This window comes from Chinchilla lanigera, unplaced genomic scaffold (assembly GCF_000276665.1).
Source record: "Chinchilla lanigera isolate Chin_1 unplaced genomic scaffold, ChiLan1.0 scaffold00009, whole genome shotgun sequence".
NCBI lineage: Eukaryota > Metazoa > Chordata > Mammalia > Rodentia > Chinchillidae > Chinchilla > Chinchilla lanigera.
The window spans coordinates 10,242,031-10,265,227 of record NW_004955410.1 but is presented as its reverse complement, the minus strand read 5'-3'; the positions used below and the strand labels follow the sequence as shown (position 1 = coordinate 10,265,227).

The following is a 23,197-nucleotide window of genomic DNA, read 5'->3' as shown; positions in this document are numbered from 1 at the left end:
TATTGCCATGGCCTCCTTGACCAAAGTATGCCATCTTTAAAAATCACAAGGGAGCCTGGCCTGGTGATGGACACCTGTAATCCCAGTACTCAGGGAGCTGAGGCAGGAGGATCACCATGAGTTCAAGGCCAGCATGTGCTACATAGTAAGTTCAAGGCCAGTCTGAAATACAGAGAAGACCCTGTCTCAAAAACAAAACAGAACGAAACAAAAGCACACACACAAGGGAGAGGCAACATGTTGGTAGGGAGGGTCACTGGTGGAAAGTCCTGGGACCCAACGTATCGGGAATGTCCCCAGAGGGCCCTGGACCCAGGACAGACAGCCTCCCGCTACAGCACTCGGCCATGAGTGTCCACAAGGCCTGCTGTGTGGGAGGCAGCTGGCAGGTGCCGTCGTTATCACTGTGGATGATCTCACTGTAGCCCAGGACATAGCTCCAGTAGGAAAGAGGCGGGGAAAAATCGTTCTAGCCCTTCTGTGTGAGAATGCACAGAGGAAGGGTCTTCGTTTCCGGAGGATGAATTTACCAGCTCTGTGTGGCAGCACGGGCGTCTCAGTGACTGCTGGCAGTTCAGGCACCCCAGCAGGCAGAGAGGAAGACTAGAAAATTCCAGAGTTGAGATGCAGTCATGGCTCTAGAAAATATATTGTAGTGCGTGTGCCCTCTTTGCTTGCTTTGTTGCCGTTGTGCTCGCTCTCCCTCTCCCTGTCCCTGTCCGGTCTCCTCGCTCCCTTTGACTCCGGTCTGGAAGACTTGCAGCACCTTCCTTTTGAAGAGTCCTGGCCTGCTGGATGGTGTTTGCATGTCAACACTGGGGAGCCACGTGTGTTTACTATCAGACTGCATCCCCTAAGAAACTCCAAAGCCCGCCAAGTCAAGATTTTTTTAAAAATATAAAAGGAGACTCTGCAGGCTGCTAAAAGTTCAGAACAACACAGAATCTGCAACAGCACAGCATCCTCAGCTGGAGGGCGGAGGAGGGGGCTTGCCTCAAATGTTAACCAAGGATTATTGATGGTCCGCTTAATCTCAGAGGATTATTGCCTCGACAGGCATTGGGCTGCACTCCTGATTTTTGTCCAGCTGTGGGGTTTTGAGAGCTGGCAGGTTGGCCTCTCCACCAAGCAGCTGCCTCAGCCTTTGGGAAGCGGGCAAAGGCAAAGGCTTGCGTCTGGGTTTTGTTTTGTTTGTTTGAGGCTTTGTTTTTGTTTTTAGCTTTTACTGGCAGCGGATCTTGTCCATGTGTTTCGGGCCTCACAGTTTAGAAAGTGTGTTTACTTGTGGATCATCTCATTGGACCTTTCCCGCAGGACTGTGAGGCCGGCTGGCCAGAAGTCTCAAACCCATTTACAGATGAGGAAATTGATACACAGAATTTAGTGGGGGTTTTTTTCAGGATCCAAAAGTGGTCAGTGATACCACAGCTACAACTAAATTCTTGAGTTTCCGCCCTTTAGGAGGGTTGACAATCCAGAAAGTAAGACAGGGTGGGATCCAAATACTGACTTAAGCATGCAGTGTGAAGATGGCTTTGGCATGGGCTGAAAACATTGGAAGGATGGATGGACAGATGGACAGATGGGAGGGACTCTGAAGGTCTTACCTTCATGCCCCTGGTGCCTGCCATAGTGCTTTGACACATAGGATCCAGCAATAAATGTCGGGTGAATAATCTGCTTACATTTGCATATACTTTTATACCAGGATACACAAGAGTTTGTGAAGAAAGAGACTTTTTGAGTTTGTTTTTTTTTTCTTCAAGAGATGAGGTCTCACTGTGTTCCCCAGGTCAGCCCAAACTCCTAGGCTCAAGCTGTCCTCTCAGGTAGCTGGGACTACAGGTACCTGCTACCACACCTGGCTCTGAGCTTCGAAGAGAAGAGGAAACTGACAGATATGGTGTGGGTGTAACTATTATTTATCTGCACACCTTACTCATCCTACCGCAATGTAAAAATCACTCATTCCTTCATTCATTCAGATGTTAGTGAGTGCCCACCATGTGCTAGATTCTGTTGTAGGTGTTGGGAATACCACAGTAAACAAAAATAGGTAAAATCCCTGTGCTCATGAAAGTCACCTTTTATTTGGGGACAACAGGCAATAAGCAACTAAAGAGACAATATAGTAGTACTGAGAAAGCAAAATGAAGCCAGCAAGGAGAAAGAAGATGATTGCAGTGGTGGCAAACCTAGGGCACTCGGGCTGTTTGTATCACTGAAAGCTCTTAAGCAGTTCGCCATCACTGGTATAGAGGGGTTGCTGTTTTCGCCACAGAGGTCTCTCAGTGACAGTTGAGCAGACACCCAAAAGAAGCAGCAGGAACAAGACAGGAGAGGAAGAACATTGCAGGCAGGAAGCAGCAGGTGCAAGAACTCTGAGGCTGCAGGTGCTGGTGGTTTGAGGAGCTCCAGACCCTACAGAGCATAAGCAAAGCAGACCTCCTAGGAGAGTCAAGCATTTTGAGCAGAAGAGTGATGGGGTCTCCCCAGCTACTGCCACGGCCTAGACCAGCTGCCTGTGGGCCTGCAGGTTACACACAAGACTGACAGCGTTGCTTGGTAATGACCTGCGAGTGCCCCTCAGCGCGGCTGCACACCTGGCTGGCCCGCACTTCAGCGGCCACTGCTGGGGCTGCATCAGAATACAAGTTCATTTCGGCAGAAATCGCAGATGGGTGTTCCCCTAAAGTAGCTCCTGAGGCAGGAAAAAAATCCATAATCTAGCCATGTAAATTTGAAATCTATACTTAGCTTTTGGCCCTTTTTTGTTAACAAGTAAAAAATAATCTGTAAGTTAAGGAGATACTTTTTTTAAAAATAGACTTTATTTTTTAGGACAGTTTTAGTTACCAAAAGAAGTAGTTCAGCATATTCCTCTATATAGCCTATACTCAGTTGCCTGTGTTATTAACATGTTACATTAGTGTGATACATCTGTTACAATTACAGAGCCAGCACTGATACATTATACTAACTAAAGTCCATGGCTGATTCAGAATTTCCTCGGTTTTACCCCCAGCACTGCTGTCTTCCAGGATTTGGGGGTACCCCTTATGTTAGTCATCATGTCCCCTCACACTCAGGTTGTAGGTTTTGGGGGTGAAGACCACAGAGGTGAAGTGGCATTTTCCTCTTTTTGTGTCAGAGGTAACATGCTCAGCATGATCTCTCACTGTTAGTGTTGACCTTGATCACCTGACTGAGCATTTGAGGTAGTCTTTGTCAGTTTCCCCGGTATCAATCTATCTGCTCTGTTCTCTCCCACCCCCACTCTTTCTACAGCTTGCTCTTTGGAAGGAAGTAACTATGCACAACCCACACTTAGGAAGTGGAAATTGACACCCCGCCTCCCCCCCATGTGTGAAGTGTCTACATAGATTGTTTGGAACTTTTCTCCAAGGAAAGCTGTGTTTTCTCTCCCATTTATTTCTTATTCCACCATTTATTTATAGCAATATGGACTCTTGATTTTATACTTGGGGTTATAATGCAATGCTACTTTATTTTGTTGCTCAAGTTTTCCCATTTTTGGCCATTGGATGCTCTTGTAATTGGCTCCTATATCCCTCGAACGTATACCTATCATGTAAGGTTTTATTATTTACTATTATTATGTCATTGTTTTACTTCCTTCCTTTTCTCACCCTGCAAGATGTTCCAAGCTCATCTTGTATATCTCCCACCCTAGGCAAGAACCAACCATTCTTCCAAAGAATCCTGGTTCCTTTCTTGAAGACTAATCTGAGAAAAAAAGATCTGGGCACAGGGATGCTCTCTGCTACTTTGGTGTTGTTGCTTCTAGTTCCTTTCAGCTGACATAAAGCAAGAAAATGAGTATGCGTACACTAATTGGGGTATCTGTATTATAAATAAGTATCACGTGCCTATAAAAATTTCTGTATGTTACCATCTGTATCTGTATTAAACAGGAATTCATACTGATGTCTCCAACTTGAGCCCGTTCCCACATGGATCATTCTAGCCCCCTTCCTTGCCTATCTATAAATTTCTTTTGCAACAGTAAGAAACCTGGCCTCTGCCACATGCTATCCATTTTCTTCCTTGCTTGGTTCCAGTATGCACATATAGCAATATTAGAAGTGTAACACATGAGAAGCAGTTTTATCAAGTAGAGTGCTTGCATGCAGTTCATTTTTGTCTTTAGTCTCACAGACTACCCATTCCCAAAGTTACTTAACTCAGCACTTTTCCTGCACCCTCTTCTGTGCGGTTCTTTCATACATTTGTGATACATTTAGATTCTCATGTCACAGTCCACATGCCTTCCTAAGATCTAAGAGAGCACTTTAATTTTACATTTTATCTCCAGCTAGATAATAAATTCAGAAAGATCGGCTACCATGAAAAGCAAAGCAGTACAATCATACTTTTTGTCGTTTTCCTGGATTTTTAAAAATAACTCTTACTTCACACAAGTAATTCATTAATGCAAGTTAAAATCACCTTGGATGTTCCTCCAACCTAAGTTCCTGCCTCCGACATAAAAATTATTAGTTTGGGATGTATCTGTACAAACTTCTTTTGCATTCATATCCACATATACATTCCCACAGAAGAAGTCTGGTATTGCTATGTGTGTTAACATAAATGGCACCATACATAACTTACGTGACTGTTTTTCTCTAAGACATTCAACAGTCTTTCAAGTCTGAATGAATGACTGCCTAGGAATAGTAGTTGGGCAGATTGGTCATAGTTTCCCCCCACTGTTAACAGCAATGAGCGGTGCACACTCTTGTATGTAGTGTTTGTTCCTCCAAGAACTGCTGGGTCATGAAGATGCGTATTTTAATAGCTACTGTCAAATTGCCCATCGGTGTACTCGGACTGGAAAAAATCTTGTTCTATATTTATGTGGCTGCCTGGGACAGAGAATCAGACTGCTAGTTTTTAATTTGCCTTAATGTCTCTCTCTAGAGAATAGTAACTAGCGGGGTAAGACTCATTCTCTGTTATTTAAAAGAACCTCATGCTGTGATGATTTCAAGTGCTTTTAAGATGTTAATAGTTAAATTGTTAGAAGTGGGGCAGTGTGATAGAATGGTCTACCCACCTCTCAGTCACTGACTCGAGAGATGCCGCCACTGTGGTAGGAATCTGCAGGAGCTCCTGGTGTGTATGATGGGGCCAAGAGGCCAAGCATAGGGTAGACACAGGCAGGAATCACTCCTAGCCTCCCCCAAGTTCCTGATGCGTAGGATGCTCATGGGTTAGTTCATTCATTCAGCAGTTACCATTGATCATCTCCCAAGGGCTGGGCAGTGGGATGCCTTCTTGCTATCCATTCACGCAGGCTGGCCCTTCCAAGCATATGTCTCTGAGTATCACTTGCCCTCTGATTGAGTGCATGTTGGATGTCAGGCATGAAACCCAGTGCTGAAGAAGCAGTGCCCCTGTCTTGGTTTGTTCAGTGCCTGCCCCTGCTAGCAGTGTCTTCAGACTCCCTTCCCCTTTGGAGGGAGGGGAAATATGTTCAGCATCCTAAAATAATACGAGTGGTGGATTAGGTCCTTCCGCAGGCCACAGATACTGCATTTCCAGATGCTTCCGGCCTTCTTGGTGCCCCTGGATGATTTCCCAGTTGATTGGGAGTTAGGATGGATGTGTGAACACTGGTAACTTGCTAGGCTGCTGTATAATCAGAGATGGAAATGAAAGTTGCTAACAGCATCCCCGCTCTGATTAGCCAGGACCAGGTATGTGCTTCACATTCAAAGCGCAGACCCTCTGCAGACAATGCCACTCACCAAACCTCGCACTGCGGGAAGCCATAAGCCCTGCCAGCTGAGGATGAGGTGCCAAGGACTCAGACTCTTTTAAAGGTTTATGAAGTAAATGGGTGTGGTGGTGCCCACCTGTGATCCCAACATTCTGGGAAGCTGAAGCAGGAGGATGGCAGGTTGGAGCCCCGCCTGGGAAATTTAGCAACTTAGCGAGAGCTTGTATCAAAATTAAAATTTTATTAGAACGCATTGGGGATGTAGCTCAGTGCAAAGGCTCTGGGTTCAATCCCTCAGTTCTTGGGAGTGTATTCTCCCCGTAGTCCTACAGTTCGTCATAACTAGCTGTAGAGTAGGGAATACAAAGATGCAGGGGTCGGGTTGCTTCGCTATATTACGTTTTGTAGCTTTTCTCAGAACAGTGGTTATTTATTTTTCACCAGTGGCCAAGCAGTAAACTCTTCCTTCTCTCTCAGCATTGTGTTATCGCCTTGTTCGCTCTATGTAATGAGTGGGTTGAATCGTGTCCCCTAAAAAAAAGATGCACTCTAATCCTCCCTGTCCGCTCCCTGTGACTGTGACCTTGTTTGGAAAGTGGGTCAGTTGCAGATGTACTCAAGTGGAGAAGAGGTTATACTGGGTGTGGGTGGTCCCTAGTTTGATGATTGATACCTTCATAAGAGAATGGAGAGGAAGGTTCTGACACAGACACACAGGAAAGAACCACAAGGAGACAGAGTCAAGGACAGGGGACAGATTCTCCCTCAGAGCCCCAGAGGGACCCAACCCTGCCCACTCTTTGATCTCAGACTTCTGGCTCCTGAATTATGAGAGAATAAGTTTGCTTTGAGCCACCCAACTTGTGGCTCTTTGTTACAGCAGCCCTAGGAAACTAATACCCCCTGTCTGCTGGTATTCCAGAAAAAGGGAGACTTTAACTCCAGATATCCTCTTTCCATCTGAGAGAGATGAAGTCCCCCATCCAGCGGTGTCTTCCCCTTGCCATTCCTGGCCATTTCAGCGAGTGCTGCTTCTCCTCTTCCCTACTGTCCCCAGAGTCCAGTCCCGCCGGGCTGGCCCAGCAGCTGCTCCTGAGGTGGAGCCAGGAGCCCCCCCCAGCCGGCGAGACAAGGGGTCCTGGCCTCCGCCTGCAGCAGTCATGAGGAAAGAAGCCCCTGGCTTGTGCCAACCCAAACACTCAGACTGTGCCACAGAGTGCGCAGCACGTCCACGTTTGAGCCTGTCCTAAGTTCTCCGTGGCTTCTCCTTTTGCCTGGTGGTGTTTCCCTCTAAAGGGCCCGTTCACCATTCACTGAGTCTTCCAAGACCATAAAATTGTGGGATTTTAGAGCAGCAGAAACCTGAGGTATGAGTCTGCCCAACTTCCCTGCACGTTTTATTTACAATAATAACATCTGCTATTTGTGGAATAATAATACAAGTCATATCAAATATTTATTGACTATGTACTGTATGCTAGGAAGGTTTCTTATATACCTTTATGTATGAACATACGTAGTTATCACAGCAATGCTTTGCAGTTTGGACTCTCATTGTCCCCAATTTGTGGATGAGAAAACTGAGGCACAGAGAGAAAAGGAATTTGTCTGTCCTAAGACCAACAGTTAGCAAGTGTCCAAATTAGAATTCAAACTCTGGTTATCTGATCCTAAGCCCTCTTAGCCCCCTGCTCTGCAGACCCCCCCGAAGGGAAGGACACAGTGTCACACAGCCAAAGAGCAAGAGTTTCAAGACCAGAACTGCACCAGGCATGGTGGCGCACGCCTGTAATCCCAGCATTCAGGAGGCTGAGGCAGGAGGATTGTTGAGAGTTCGACACCAGCCTGGGCTACAAAGTGAGCTCAAGGTCAGCCTGAACTGCATAGCAAGACTCTGTCCCAAAAAGACAAAGAAGAAAAAAAAAAAAAAGACCAGAACTGTGATGCCTGCAACTTCTATAACTTGGAAGGAGAGTTGTGTCTTCTTAGTATGGACCTCACTTTAAATGCAGAGGTACATAGCTGTGTGTGCATGCACACATGGGTACATACACACACATACACACTCACACATACTGTCCAGCTCTGCCTTCTTAATATCTGAGCCCAGGGCAGTATCTGGGACAGAGTGAAAATATGTATGAAGCTCACGTGATAAAGACTGATCACCCCTACCAGTGGACAGTATAGCTGGGGCTCACAAGTAAATTAAACAAAACCAGGAGCCCGTGTGTGCATGCATGCACACACACACATGCGCACACACACGTGCCACACCCACTTTTAAAAGAGACAGCTCCAGCCCCTTCCAGAAAACACAGTCTTAGCAGTGGGCTGCCCAGTCCTCATGAATGTAAAGAGCTCAGAAGCCAGGTCGGGCCTGGAGGGACAGTGACAGGTAGCCCTGCCAGCACAGCACCTCAAGCCCAGCAGCCAGTGGTGTCCGGCTGGGCAGAGCCAGGAGCCTGCGGCTGCCAAGCAGCCCTGGGAACCCTTCCAGGCTTTCCTCAGGATGGTCCTTTCCTCTGGACCAGGGTGGTCCCCGTATGCAGAAGGAGATGCCAAAGGAGTGACACCTCGGTCATTGCCAGCTGTGTGTCCTAGGTCTTGTTTCCACCACTCTTGGCCTTAGGACAAGATCACGTGGCCATAGAGGAAGGCCTCCATGAGCGGCCACGCTCACAGCATTAGGTAAGGAGAGCAGGGGTGGGGACAAGATAGTGGCCACAGCCGCCTGCAACAGAGCGATGTGGGGGCTTCAGAGAACCATTGCTGCTGATGACTGTTTCAAGCTGCCGAATGACGCAGCAGTCGCTCCAGCAGCTCAGCCTGTCCCTTGGCATCCCTTACACACCTTGAGTGGGGCCCTCGGCTCCCCTCATAGGACCTGCAGGCCATGGCGGCCATCAGCAGAGTCCCAGAGGTTTGGGGTGATTGTCACCCAGGCCCTGATTGTCACCCAGGGCTGTCTCTTCTCTTCCCAACCCCGGCCACCACCCATGACCACAGTCTGAGATCACCTGTCACCTTGGTGGGAGGAGTTGTGGTGGCCATTGCTGCCCAGACTGCTGGACTCAGGGAGGAGGCCCATTGCTGGAATTTCTGTGGGTTCGGAAGAAGGCCAGGCGAGGCACGTGCATCAGGCTGAGGAAAACTTCCTGAAGCCTGAGGTCTGCGGAGAGCGAAAAGGTCACAGGAAGGAAGTCACGCCGTGGGCTGGCCTGCAGCAAGGGAGGCAGGGTAGGGGAAGGAGTCAGGTCTTCCCAAGGTTTGCTCTGACTCTGCCAGGCAGGTAGAGCGCCCTGGAATTTTCCATTGGGTTCTTGAAAAGGTACCAACTCCACTGAAGTAAAGAGAAGGTACCAGATAGCTAAATCAGACAAGAACAAGGATGGAACTGTGCAGGTCTCTAAGCTAAAGCAGTCAAGAACTGGGATAGCACAGTGCAAGTCTGTATTCTGCAAGGTTAATGGAATAACCAGGTGCACGGAGAAAAAGCCCCAAGGCACAAGGGCTATTCCAAGGTCAAGATCTCAGGCTAGTAGGTATTGAAACTGTGGAAAAGCAAGGTAGCCAGGTGCAGTGGCACACACCTGTAAACCACTAATCCAAAGGCGGAGGCAGGAGGATCACAAGCTCGGGGCCAACCTGGGCAACTTAGCGAAAGCTTGTCTCGAATTAAAACATAAAAATACTGGGGCTGGGGGCCGGGAATATAGCTCAGCGGCATGGTGCTTGGCTGGCAAGTGCGAGGTCCCGACTTTGATTCCTTGTTCCAAAAGAAAAAAAAATACTGGGGATGTAGTTCAGTGGTAGAACACTTGCCTGGCATTGGCATACACACACACACACACACACACACACACACACACACACACACACACGCTGGGTTCGATCTCCAGGGTCCCCTTCACCCCCAAACACACAGAGAAGCCACAGTGTGACCGCCACTGAGAAGAGGGCCCCTCTCCTGGGCTCTAGCAGTACAATCTTTAAACACACCCATAGCCGGGCCTTTCACAGTGGTTTTCCTCAGCCCTACCGTTTGCTAAACAGCAGAGATTTGCTCTGGAAAGAAAGCCTGCGCACTTTGCTACTGATTCTTCTGTAAGTGCTGGGATTTTGTCGTCTGGGTTCTGTCTCTGGAGCTGCGAAATCCTAACTCTTCCCATTTCCACTGTGGGTCCCAGGTCACCCCTATTTAAGTTGGTGTGAGGTTGACCCCAAATCCACTACTCCCTCCTCCAGCTCCCTGATAGACCGAGACCCCTGACTTTCCCATCTCCCTGCCCTGCCCAGGTACAGTGGGCTCCGCAGCTGTCACTGGATCCCAACCCAGGGGACCAAGAGGCGAAGTTACACATGGGTTTGAGAAGTGAGAGCAACCCAAAGCCCTAGGTAGGAAGTCTGCACATGGAACCCCCTTGGCTAGAAGGCTCTCTGCCTCTGTCCAGGGCGGTGACTTTATCATTGAGAGGACATCATGGGTGGCCCCCAGCCCTCGAGAGGGGAGAGGAAAATCAGGGCACTGTTACTGGGAGAGTGGACACTGAGCTGGCCAGGCCCACAGATTCTCCTTACCTACCCACCCCTGTCCCTCTCCTTTGCTTCCCTCTGCCCCCCAACTCCTGTTACAAGAGGACATGCTAGCATCCGCGGGCCTGGTAACTGCTGTAAACCGTGTTTCCCAGCCTTGCTCATCTCGGAATGCGGATGTGGCGTGGACTCGCCGCAGGTAGCATGACACCTGGCTTGGCTCATCGCCTGCTGGTGACATCCTGTTCCTGGAGCAGGGCTGATCTCCCGCAAGATGAGTCCCACGCTGCAGCCTGCCTGGGCCTTGCTTTGTTCTGGACTTCCTGTTCTATTTTTGAACAATTGCAGCCTGATTCCAGGAGGCCGCAGAGCCCGTGGGAATGGCAGGCATCTGACCCGAATGCGGGACCTGGGGTGGCCCTGCGTGGAAGGTGGCTGCCTGCCTCCTCCCTCAGACATCACCATCCGCCCTGCCAGCCTGGCTGGCTGCATTTTCTGCTCCTACTGCCAGCTGTGGAAATGCAAGCCAGGTGTGAAGAGGTGTTTCCATGCCCGGAGATCCAGGTTACACTTAGAGATCTATTCCACCCGCTCCAGGCAGCCCTCAGGCATCCACACCAAAAGGCAGATTTGGATTCAGCTCTGCATCTTTGGAACAGTGAGTAGAGCAAACACGGTCCCAGTCTTGGCTTCCTTAAATCTTCCTCAGTCCTGTCATACTGGAGGTAGAGGTGGATCCTGGTCTGTTGTGATCACTCAGCTCTTCCAAATGGTAACCAGCAACTCAGAATTGAGACCCCTGTCTTGCAAGCTTCAATCCAAATAATCCCCTCTGCAAAATGCCCTGTCCCTCCAGTGGCTGCTGCGACAGGACAGTGCCCTTGAGCCTCCCAGCCCCCAGGTGTCTGCCCTACAGCTAATTAACCGGAAGGTGCCATTGCTCTCTAGCATAGGAATAGGACTCCACCTGCCAGGCCACTCTGCCCCTGTGTTTAAGTCTGACGTCTTGTTATTTTTGCACTTGTTTTAAAAGGAGGAAGAAGATTAAAATGAGAATTCTAGGTTTAGATTTGGTGGCAAAGTTTTTTTTTTTGTCTGATTTAACCTGTATAGTCCCCCAACCCCTTTCCCCCACCCAAAGAACGGTGTAATGCTTTATGATATTAGCACGTCACAGTTGCAAGTCTTACTAAGAAAGTGATGGTTTTTACCTTCAGATTTTAAAATAGTAATATCATGCTACTATGCAAAATTCTTACAGATTGATGAGAAAAAGGGATATACTAATTAAAAGATAGGCATGAATAGGTAATTCATAAGAAATGTGGTTCAAGTGGCCAGTTAACATGAAAAGTGTCCAACCTCATTGGTAATCAAAAGCAAGAACTAAGACAAGCAGTGTTTTTCACCTAGTTAAGTAGCACACCTTTACAAATTAATAATAATTTCCAGTGTTAGTGAGGAAGAAGTAAACCAGATTTGCAAGCGTGCTGGTAGATACACAGAATAGGACTCTGTCTCCATTGGACATTTGACTACCTGGATCCAGAGCTGGAACCTACTTGTAGGAATTTATATAAGAAAAATGTATAGAAATGTATCCAAAAAAATTTTAAAGGATATTCACTCCAGAATTTTAAAGGATATTCACTCCTGGCCCTAAAGGGCCAGGCCTGGTGGCACACGGCTGTAATCCTCGCACTCAAGAAGCTGAGGCAGAAGGATCATTTGAGACCAGCCTGGGCTACAAAGTGAGCTCAAGACCAGCCTGAACTGCATAGCAAGACCCTGTCTCAAAAAAAAAAAAAAAAAAAATTATCCATAGCAAAAACTTGCAACAATTTGTATTAGTACAAAGTAGCTTCTAAAACAATATATATTTTAAAGTTTTATAATGCAAAAGTGTTCATGATATGAAAAATGGGGAGGAAAATAGCATGTTGTTTTGTTGTGTTTTTCTTTGAGACAGGGTCCCGCTATGTAGCCCAGGCTGGCTTCGAACTCATAGTGATCTTCCTGTCTCAGCCTCTGGAGTGCTGGGATTAGAGGAAGGCACCACTACTTCCAGCTCAGAAAATAGCATTTAAAACAAAGTGTTTATTATGATCACATTTTTTAAAAATTATGTATATATGAATGCATGTTTTTCAACTAAAATGGCATAAAGATGGTGGGTGGTTTTTATTTTCTTCCTCCCTCATACACTTAGTGATTTTATAATTCGATTTTTTCTTTTAATTTTAAAAGACAAATAATTCAATTAGCAGTGCCAGAGGTAAGATTCATGAGCACCCACTGTGGTTTGATTTTGCTTTGTTTTGTTTTCTTGGCCGGACCAGAATCTAAAAGGATCAGAAAACAAATCTGTTTTTTCAGAGGTCTCCAGATGCTGCCAGGAATAATGAAAACAATGAGTTTTGCTCAGGTTCTCACCTAGCCACCCACACCCTTTTATTGAAATTTCTCCTTACAGATATAAAGAGTAACTGCTGACATGTCCCAGTGGAATTTTAATTTATATAATGAAGCTAGCATTACATTTTTTTTTCTTTTTGCTCTTTTAAAAATTTCTTTAAATTCTGCTTGTGCTCCCACCACCTCCTGATTGAAAAACGCTCCTGATGGTGGCTCAGGACGAATTTGGCCTCAGGTGACTTCGGGGATGACAGAGATGACCGCCGCTGCTTTGTCACTCTCCCGTGTCTCTTCCTTTCTCTTCGTAGACACTCTGGTGGTGCCAGGGCATCTTTGCCTATGCATGAAGGCTGCAGGTGTCTGACCCGTGTCCCCAGCCACAGTGAGCAGGAAGACCTGCTTCCTCTGCAGTGTCTACACGGCTAGAAATAGATCCATTTGATTCTAAAGAGACAGCAGAGTTGCTGCAGAATTTGGTCTGTTCTTGTAGCTTGTCACCTCTGTTATTCCTTCACCGCCTCTGGAGCGTGCGGGTGTGTTTTGAAAGGCACGTCACCGTAACGGCTTTGGCGGGTGTCGCTGGGTAACAGAGGAGGACCGCACTGGTGTCTAAATGTGAGTTTCCTTCAGTTAATGAGGTGGACTTGGACCTTTGGGGTGTGCACTCCAAGGAGGCATACAGTAATGTCTTTAGGCATTGTTCAAACAGCTCACTGCTTCAGCTGTCCGAGAATGTGGCTTCCTTATTCTTCTTGATGACTTTTGCCTTGGTTTGGCAACCAGCGGACCTAGGGATTCACGGGATGATAAAGCATGATAAGAGAGGACGTGGATTTTAGGGAAAAGAATCTCAGAGGAAGATTCTTTTGGGTCAGGATTTAGGTACAGGGACTAGCACAGGCTCACTCAATGCTCATGTGGACTCTAGCAGGAAGATCTTATACTCCCATTCTCCAGATGAGGAAGATGAGGCTCGAAGAAATTAATTCCTTTGCCCAAGTTTCCCAGCTTGTACCCGCTGCTGGGGCTGGGTTTTGAACCTAATTTACCAGACTGCCTCCCAAGGCGTCGGCTCAACAGTGCTGTCTCTACTTGAAGTTACTAGTGTTGGTCTGACCTGGGAAACAAGGTTTCATCAGGGTTGCTTCTGATACGGTGTATCCGCCTGAAGCAGAACCGCTCAGACAGCTTGTAAAGCACAGGATCCTGGCTGGGTGCATGAGATTCTGAGTCAGCAGGTCTCAGGCGGGCAGGGCGGCTTGCTGCCAGCTCGTGCCGATGTGGCTGCAGGCCTGGGCTCCGCTGTTGTTCTGCATCTGAATTGAAATCCTGACCCAGCCAATTAGTGGGTGACTTGGGAAGCTACTTAGCCTCCCTGGACTTGCTTACTCATCTTGAAAATACGGATTTACAGAGCAGCTACTACACAGAGTTGTGGGGATTAGATGAGCTAAGCCACATGAAGTGCTTAAATTGATAGCGCCTCATCAGGGTTTGCTTTAATTGGCAGCCCAAGAATAGTGATGCCTGGGGTGGAAGAAAGAGCTATGGCCTTGGAGCCAGAAGGTTTGCATCCTGCCGGCGCTACTTCCCTAAGGCCTAGGTTCCCTAAGGGAGGGCACAGTGGTGAGAGCCCTCAGGTACCGCTGGGCAGAGGGCTAATGGACCCTGGGTGGTGTCCTGCTGTGGAGGACCAGGAAATTGCTAGGGTTCTAGGGCCCTGAAGGGCTTCTTGGGCATGCGTGTGTGGCATCCTGTGCCCACCTCTCTGTGCTCAGATGGAGACACGCATCGAGTGACCGTGCCCGCTGACCCACGGAGTCCCAACATTTCCCCGGAGCACCAGGTGCCCTGACGCTTGGCCCTGGGTCACTTTGATTGCCACTGTGCCTGGGCTGGTTTAAAAGCCTCAGGCTCAGCTTCCTCTCCATTGCAGCTTTTTATTTAATTTCCCTCTAGTAAAGCTGCGTGGAGCCACACTGTTAGAAAGACAGGCACTGGCAGTCATCCGCAGGGCCCTCAGCAGTGGCCCTGGCCGTGTCGCCATTTGATTCTGGCAGCACTCTGGGCTCCACTGCAGGTCAGACTTGCGTGTGGTGCTGTCATTTCCCTCAGAGCCAGTGACAGCACCTACTTCTGTGACAGCACAGCGGGACAAAGGGTAGTCCTCAGATGGGCAGCGTCCGCGCCAGCAGATGTACGTTTTGTTATTATTCACAAGTCAGGGAGATGATGGCCCTGGGAAAGATAGTTTGTCACTCACAGTCCCCAAGAGGAGGGACCCGCCATGCATGCAGGGCCACCCGGGAATCCACAGGCCCAGGCAGGAGGCAGGCGGTGGAGGCAAAGTCTTGTCAGGCTTCGCACGGAGCAGAGCAGGTGAGACGGGGTGGGCAGGTTTAGGACTGGCTCACTGGAATTGTTCAGCAGGTGCTGGGGTATGGGGCTGCCCTGGGTGTCTGACCCTGGGGGCGACTCATGCCGAGGACAGCAGCCCAGCAGCGAGAGCTGGATGCAGGACCCATAGAGGATGAGACCTTTGGAGTGGTGGGTTTCACAGGAGACCCCCACATGCAACCAGGTCCAGGAATTCGCCAGTCCTGGAAGAAGCAGGCTGTAAGGCCTTATGGTATCAAAGTGTTAGAAACAGGAAGGCAGACATGACTGAAATACACTGAGCTCCCAAATCCAAAGCTACCTTCTCGTGAGATCCTCTGGTAACTAGTGGGCCGCTGCAGTATGAGAAGCGCACGCCTGTAATCCCAGCACTTGGGAGGCTGAGGCAGGAGGATTGTTGCGAGTTTGAGACCAGCCTGGGCTACAAAGTGAGCTCAAAGCCAGCCTAAACTGCATAGCGAGATCCTGTCTCCAAAATGACCAAAAAAAAAAGAGAGAGGCGCTGCTGTAGGGCACTGCTGACTTTTCTGAATTGGGGCTGCTAAAAAAAACAGGTATCTTCAGGCATCCTGTGTGTAGGCAGGGACAGTGACTGCAGGACTGTGCAGCTAGGGACACAGAGCAGGGCCGAAGCCAGAAATGGAAGGCAAAGGGCAAGGCATCCCCAGAACATGAGGAGTCCCTTCCATCTCTTGGGCATAGCTAATAATAACGTTCTTTTGATCGTTATGAATGACGGGTGCAGCGATGATGATTTGCATGCTCTCCAAGTGAATGACACTGTTCTCTGTAACCACTTAGTTAAGAAGGGGATTTGCTAGCCTATCAGAGAATAAAGATGAAAGCCAACATTGTCATTTCATTTTACAATGGGAAAATTAGTCCATAATCTAACAAAATAAATCACAAACAAACAAAAAAAAGACAAAATCTTGGTTGTTTACACTTCCAAATAATTAATATATCTTTCTCTCATTTCTTTTTCTTTCTTCCTTTCTTTCTTTATTTCTCTGTGGTACAGGGACTTCACACAGAGATCCATTCCCCAGTACTTTTTGTTTTTTTTTATTTTGTCCCATATTCTCACTAAGTCACTAAGTTGCCCATGCTGGCTTGAAGTTGTGATGCTCTTGCTTCAGCCTCCCAGAGTGCTGGGATAACAGGCATGCACCACCACACCATTTTCCAATCTCTTTTAATGGGGCAGAAAAAAAGATCTCCTTGGGTGGCCAGGATGACACATTTGTCATCAGGGATGGAGGCTCCTCTACATGGGACACTGACAGGCCCACTCCCCACACAGAAGAGGTGGATACTTGTACCGAGGAAGAACGGGGTGGGGGGGTAGGGGCAAGAGCCAAGTGCAGGCGCCGCCTAGAGTCCCCTGCTTGGAATTAAGAGGACCTTTGGAGTCATTGCATCAAATTCCTCATTTTAAAGGCAGGACTGTGACACCCCAAGAGACAGCAACTTGCCCATACTGTGTGAGTCTGATGCAGAGGCAGGGGAGGACCAGGACCAGCCAGTCTCTGTGCTCCTCGTCCACCTTGAACCAGCACCTCCTTCCCTTGGATCAGAGCAAAACATCCACACCCCACCTGGCAGTGCTGACAACAGCAGCCGTGCATTTTATTCCTTTGCTTTATTTATTTATACCCAACCTGGTTGTAAAAGGATTTAAGGCTGCTTGAAAAGTTGCAAACAGCACAGCAAGATAAAATAAATTTAAAATAAGTGAAAAAGAAGAAACAGAGGAAAAAGTGGCCCTCCTGCTGGGGCTGGTGAGCTTCTAGCCCCTAAATCAGAGGGACTTGGTGCTCGAGTCCCCTCTGCTCAGGACTTCAGCTGATTTTTCTCCATGGCTGGTTTCAGAGTCTCTGTCCCTGGCAACACAGATGCCCTTTAGAATCTCTTCAAAAAACTCAGAAATTCCCTGCAGGGGGCCAGTTTGCAGGGTATAACCACCTGGTGTTGGTGCCAATAATAGGGCTGTTGTGTGGTTCTGCTTGTTGCACTTTTTTGTTTTGTTTTGAGACAGGGTCTCATTATGTAGCCCAGGCTGGCTTTAAACTCATGGCAGTCCTCCTGCCCCAGCCTCCTTAGAGCTGGGATTATCGTTACGCTTTTAAGACCAAGCAAGACAGCAGAGCTGGCTCTTACCCAGATCCTCCAAGCCATTAGTTGTCCAGAGCCAACAGCCTTCTTGAAGGCTCTGTTTGTTTTTTTAATCTTTTTCTTGCTCTCATGCTGGAGTTCAAGCACAGGGCCTATTGCATGTGAGGCAAATGCTACGCAGAGCCACACCCCAGCCCCCTCCCATCCCCAGGCCTTTGGTTTGTCCCTGCATGGGTGAGGAGGGTTCAGAACCATTGCCTGGACCCTTCCCTGCCCTGCTCCTTCTTAATCCCTCCTGCACCATTTTGACCCCAACTCCAGCTCTGCCCTGAAGGCTGGGCTGCATGAGCCCAGCCTCACGGCTGCTATGATTTCTCCACTGGAGGAATGGATGCATCTTCGCTGCTGGCAGGGCCTCCGGGCCCCGTCCTCTTAACTCCTTGGGCCTTGTCCCCTTAGAATCCAACCCCTGGGCTGGGTGGCCTCTTCAGTACCTTTCTAGATTCTCCTGCTGCAAAACGAACCCAAGCCAACCGTTCTGGGAATCCCAGGATGTACGACGGCTCCGGCCTCTAAGGACATTCGGAAATGTGCACTTGGGGGCTGTCATAGTAACTGGCATGGATTGGCTCCGAGGTGCTAAACACCCTGCACTGCCTGGGACAGGAAGAATCACCCCCTGAAATGTCAGGGCACTCCTGCACGGCACTGATAAACTCGTGATGAACACCGGGAGAATGCAGGAAAAGCCCAAGTGTTTACTGCTGTACAGTAGCATCACAACAGCCACTCGACAGATTTCTTGGTTTAAGCCCAAGAGCTTAGTGGGAGGAAATCACTAAATTATTTTTATCTACACAGTGTGGTCAGAAAGAATTACATTCTACAGGGCCAGGCTCTGCTGGGAACAGTTTATTTCGTTAGGCCGGAGTCCCACAGTCGGATCAAGCCATGGATCTCCACAGGTCGTGGGTTGGTCTGTGTCAGGGACCCTGAGTGCGCCGGCTTCGATGGGCACCCAGGGGTGGTGGGATGTCTCTGCGCCCAGCACACCCATCCCACAGGCACCGCCGGGGCCCCCGGCTCCAGAAGGATGCCAGCAACTGGCTCAGTGTCCTCGAGTGGGAACTGGCTGCGTTTGGAAACACTCCAGAGCACTTGTGTTGTTTTCCTCTCTGCTATAACAGACAAAGAAGTGGAACCCTCGGTATTAAGTAGTCTATAGCCTCTCACGAAAAACCAACTATGATATGCTTAGGCTTAAAAAATTATTTGTCAGCCCACTCCTGCCTTACTGGGGCCTGGCTAATTATTTCCTGATCTGTCCATCTGTGATCTAACCCTCTCTGAGCATCTGTTCTGTGCCGGCTCTGAGACAGAGTCCCCGGCCTGGGCCCTGATGGTGCAGCGAAAGGGGCCACATCCGGGGGTTGTCACAAGCCCAGTGCCAGGCATGGAGGAGGAGGAGGCGAGCTCTGTGCACCCCAGAGCAGAGAGGGGGACTCGTAGCAGACCAAACAGCGGTGCAGCGTGGCAGGGGTCACCTGGGTGTCCCACTGTGCTGATGTGCAAGCCGGGTCTTGAAACAAGGAGTTATCCAAGATGAGGAACAAACGGATGGACAGGCATTCCAGAGAAGAACTCTGGGACCCAAGTCACACAGTCAGGGAGCAAAAGCTCTCAGTCACCCAGAGTAGCAGGAGGAGAGGGTATCAGAACCAGGCCGTGTGCCCGGTGCCCGGTGCCCCGGCGACAGGAGCTGCGGCAGATTCCTGAGGACCGATTCTTCTGAACTCAAAGACACAAAAGGCCCTAGACATTCTTCACGGCCACATGTCAGTGGAAATAATTAAAAGAACCAGAAAGCTGGCTTTTGTGTTCCAGCATTCATCTAGTTTGCCCCCTCCACACACACAAAAAGTTTTCATAAAATATGATGATGTGACGAAGAGATGTGTATGTTCAATAAGTAGTGTGGCATAGAGAGAAGAATTAGTGTGGTAAAGAAAACAGTCATTTTCTGCAAAACTGAGTTTTTGCTCATTCTGGGTAGCCTGGTACTAAAAGCACACTAAGGTCTGGAGTCAGACCTGAGTTCAAGTCCTGGCTTCGCTCACTGAAGTTTTAACCTGTCTGGACCTTGATCTCCTCCCTGAGCATGGGATGATAATATCAGTCTCATTACTGTGAGGATGAAACCTTCGAATTCCAGTGGTTTTTATTGACTAGCTTTTTGTTTACTGCTTTTTTAAGGTTCTAAATGAATCCAGGACAAGCAGTAAGTTGTGATCCATAAGAATCGGTTATCACTAGCAGAATAAAGAATAGTCACCGAAATCGGTTCATAAATTAGATGCTAGAAATGACTAAATTTTTACTCACTGATTTTATCTACTTGACAAACTCATGTTCCGTACTTCCTTGTGGCTTTGGGACTAGAGTCCTGAGCAAGAGGCTCCTTATCCGATGGAGAAGAAAATGCACTCAGGGACCCTTCCTGAAATCCCACTTCATTCACACAGCTGCGTGTTGCTGTGGACTGACCCAAGGTGCCCTGGCCTGTGCAGCTCTTACGATCCTATTGGTTGAGAGCAGTTGCCAGCGTAGAAGACTGGAAAAGCTTCTCACACCCCACCCCCTCTGTGAACGTGGCTGGTGAACTGAATTCTGTCATGGACACAGGCATCATCAAACAAATATTTATCAGCAAGCAGGGACAAAAACCATGATCCAGCCTGTTCGTAAGCCTGATGAAGGCCCAGCCCTCGTTTCTTTGAGGTGTTCCAGCTGTACCTTGCACAGAAGTTCACTTGAGGCCCCTGCAGGAAGACTCCAGAGTCAGGACCGTTTCCCCAGATTAGCATGATGCTTTCGTAAACATTCCTGACTCAGGGCTGGACCCAGCGCAGCCTCCACTGCTGTCCCTCAGAGCAGACAGCCAGGCCCTGCTGCGTTCCATCCCCTTTCCACACAGGGGTGGGGAGTCATTTTTCAGGCCTAGGACCAGGCCCCATAGCTTAACTATCTTTCATTTCACCAATAAAACTGCATTTCTGGCATTCATTATACTTGTCGCAAGTGTCACCAATAAAATCCATGTTTTGAATTCAGCATGTTGGTCAAAATATCCATGGCAGAAAAACTTAAAGAAGTCAGTGTTGGCGTGTGGCCCTCTTTGATGAATACCAGTTGCTCAATTTAGACTTTGTATTCCCGATAGCACAGGAGCGGAGGACTCTGAGAGGGAGCCCTAGACTACTGGCCCGGAAACAGTAGAGCACAAGTTATACTCCAATACTTTGTATCACTTTTGTCTGTCCTTATGTTTCACACTCTGATATTTTAATATAAACTCTTAATATTGAAACCCTGTTCCATTGCTCTTTCCTATTCAAAGTTATGATTGTGTGTGTGTGTGTGTGTGTGTGTGTGTGTGTGTGTGTGTCTGAAGGCCTCCTTTGCCTGGGAGAGTAACAGTTTGTGCCTCTTTCCTGGCACACATCCACTTAGCATCCCATTTTGCTTTCAAAGGTATCTAGTTAGTTCAAGAAATTACATAGTTTCTCTTTCTAGAAAGAATGCAGGGAGCTGGGGATTTAGCTCAGCAGCACAGCGCCTGCCTGGCAAGTGTGAGGTTGTGAGTTCGATTCCCAGTACCGGAAAAAAAAAAAAAAAGAATGCCATAGGCCAGAATCCAGACAACAAACCCAGGAAACTGAGTCGGGATCCTGTCTCTAACAGTTCCCAGCAGGGTGAGCTTGACCATGTCACCTCCCACTGTCAGTCCTATTCCTCCTGTGTGCTGAGCGTAACACCCTGGTTGCCAGCCGGCCTACCCTCCCTAGCTGGTTTTTAGTGAGAGAACTCTTCTCTCATGGATGTGAATGACCTTTGTAAAGAGAACAGAAGGAACTAGAGCTAGGCAGTATTCCTGTGCTTAAACCTACACTGTTTTATGCTTGAATGGACTCTGGCTAGGAGAAAACTACCTGCAGAATGTACCTCATGTGAGCTTTTGGACTTGTTGTGCTGTAAACTAGAAGGCCTATGATCGGCTTCTGCCAAAGACTAACTAGCAAAGCCACTTGCTTGGGGTTTATGGGGCTCCTTAAATCACCAAAGAAAAGAAACCACAACAAGAAACCAGAAGCCAGGCCCTTACCTTGAAATACATAAGTGTAAACATTTCCCAAAGACTCAGTTTGCCCTTCTTCAGACGAGAATTCCAGGAAGTTTAAAAAGACACAAGGATGGGGTGGGATGCAGGTAGGAGTAATGGCCCCAACAGAAGTACCACTCTGCGTAATAATATAGAATTCTGTTTTCTCAGTGTGATCATTGCTTTTGTTCTTATGATCAAAGGAAGGCCCACCATGTGCATCTTGATATAGATAAGCTGTCAGTTAAATATTAAAAAAATAAAACTTTAAAAAGAAATAAGCAGATTCAAAAATAGGTTTAAGTAGAATGTACTGCAAAAACTGTCAAGATTTCAGAAAATCTAAAAAGTAAAAATCAATATTTCAGTGTAAGAACCTTTTTTATGGGTACGTATCTGTATGTTTTACTCAGGTATCTATATGTATGTATTTTATTCTTTCAAAAATAAAAATGGAATATTATTATAGACATTGCCTTAAAACTTACTTTTTTTCATCTAAAATTATTGTGGATGCATTTCAGTAAAGAGAGATCTGCATCATCATTTTATTAGCTTCCTAGCATTCCTTTGAATGGATGTACCAATAATTCACTTAGCCAATGGCCTGATTGTTTGTTTAGTTAGGTTGTTCACACCCCTTTTGCTGTAATCTAAAATAAGCAATATAAGATATCCACCACGTGCACAAACTTGACACGTTTTTGAAAATGCTGCCAGAAATCCCATATATTAGTTTGCCTTTTTGCATTTCGGTGGAAGGATTCATGACAGTTGAAGTATAGACGAGGAAGAGCTATAAATAACAGGCAAAGGGCAGCCCGGGTACAGAGCCAAGACCTGCACCTTTTCAAGCCAAATGGCTTCAATAGCTTCTCACACCCAGGAGTCCCGATATGGTCATCATGAAGCAGCGTTGCTGCCAGGAGCCTGGTCATTTTATAGCCCACACAGCCAGGGCCCAATCATCCGTTCAAAAAAGAGAAATGTAGTCGAGCAGGTGTTCTCAGGTGGTGCCTTCAAAACACTTCAGTGTCAGGATCTCCGCCCTTGAGTACAGCTCCTGGGCAACCCAGCCGAGAGCCCAGGACAGCGTGGAGCAGCTCCATATCCCAGTGTCTCAGCTCCACACCGCGGCCCAGGGGCACCTTTGGGCTCATTGAAAAACAATCTGCACTTGGGCCCACGTCACACTAGCAGGCTTGACGTCCTGGTTTCCAAAGTGGGGGCATTAGAACTTAAGGAGAAAGGTGTATAGGCAGGCACTGACCTCAGAAAGGAGTGCGCCCACTGCAGGATAATTAAGGGCGAAGGCAGAAGGTGGAGAAGCTGAGGCCCATTGTGTTGGGGGCACCCAGCCCTGAACCTTTCCCCCATCCTTGCAAACTGCAGGCCCCTCCCTCCCCTCCACAATATGAGGCAACCAATTTAGTGAGTCCTGACCAAGACTGAACAACGAAAGGGAAATGATGAGATGGGCAGAGAAGGGAAAGGGCTGGAAGGCAGGAGGAATGTCAAAGTGCTTTCTAGCTAATGCAGATAAGCGCTGACCTTTGGAATTTTTGTCCCCTTAACTAGGTTCAGGGTAATTTTTTTTTTTTAATGTAATGATCCGGGCAGTCCTTGAACTTGTAATCCTTTTGCCTCAGATTTCTGAGTGTTAGGATTACAGGTGTGCACCACCATTCCTGACTAAAATTTATTTAAGGTGAATCATCAAAAAGTTCTTTTTTTTTTTTTTTTTTTTTTTTTTGAGACAGGGTCTCCCTATGCAGTTCAGGCTGACCTTGAGCTCACGTTGTAGCCCAGGCTGGTCTCAAACTCACAAC

At 47.9% G+C, this 23,197-nt stretch overlaps 1 protein-coding gene across 12 annotated transcripts in view; it reads left to right on the top strand.

Moving 5' to 3' along the window:
- Window positions 1-23,197, top strand: part of Atxn7l1 (ataxin 7-like 1) — a 224,167-nt gene that overhangs the window by 126,135 nt on the left and 74,835 nt on the right. The window contains exon 1 of one of the 12 annotated variants that reach the window (XM_013510531.1): window positions 10,657-10,940. The exons of the other annotated variants lie outside the window; for them this stretch is intronic. Coding sequence (XP_013365985.1) covers window positions 10,802-10,940 — 139 coding nt within the window. The 5' untranslated portion in view covers window positions 10,657-10,801. Of the gene's footprint in view, window positions 1-10,656; window positions 10,941-23,197 lie in introns of those variants that run through there. 12 annotated transcript variants of the gene reach the window in all.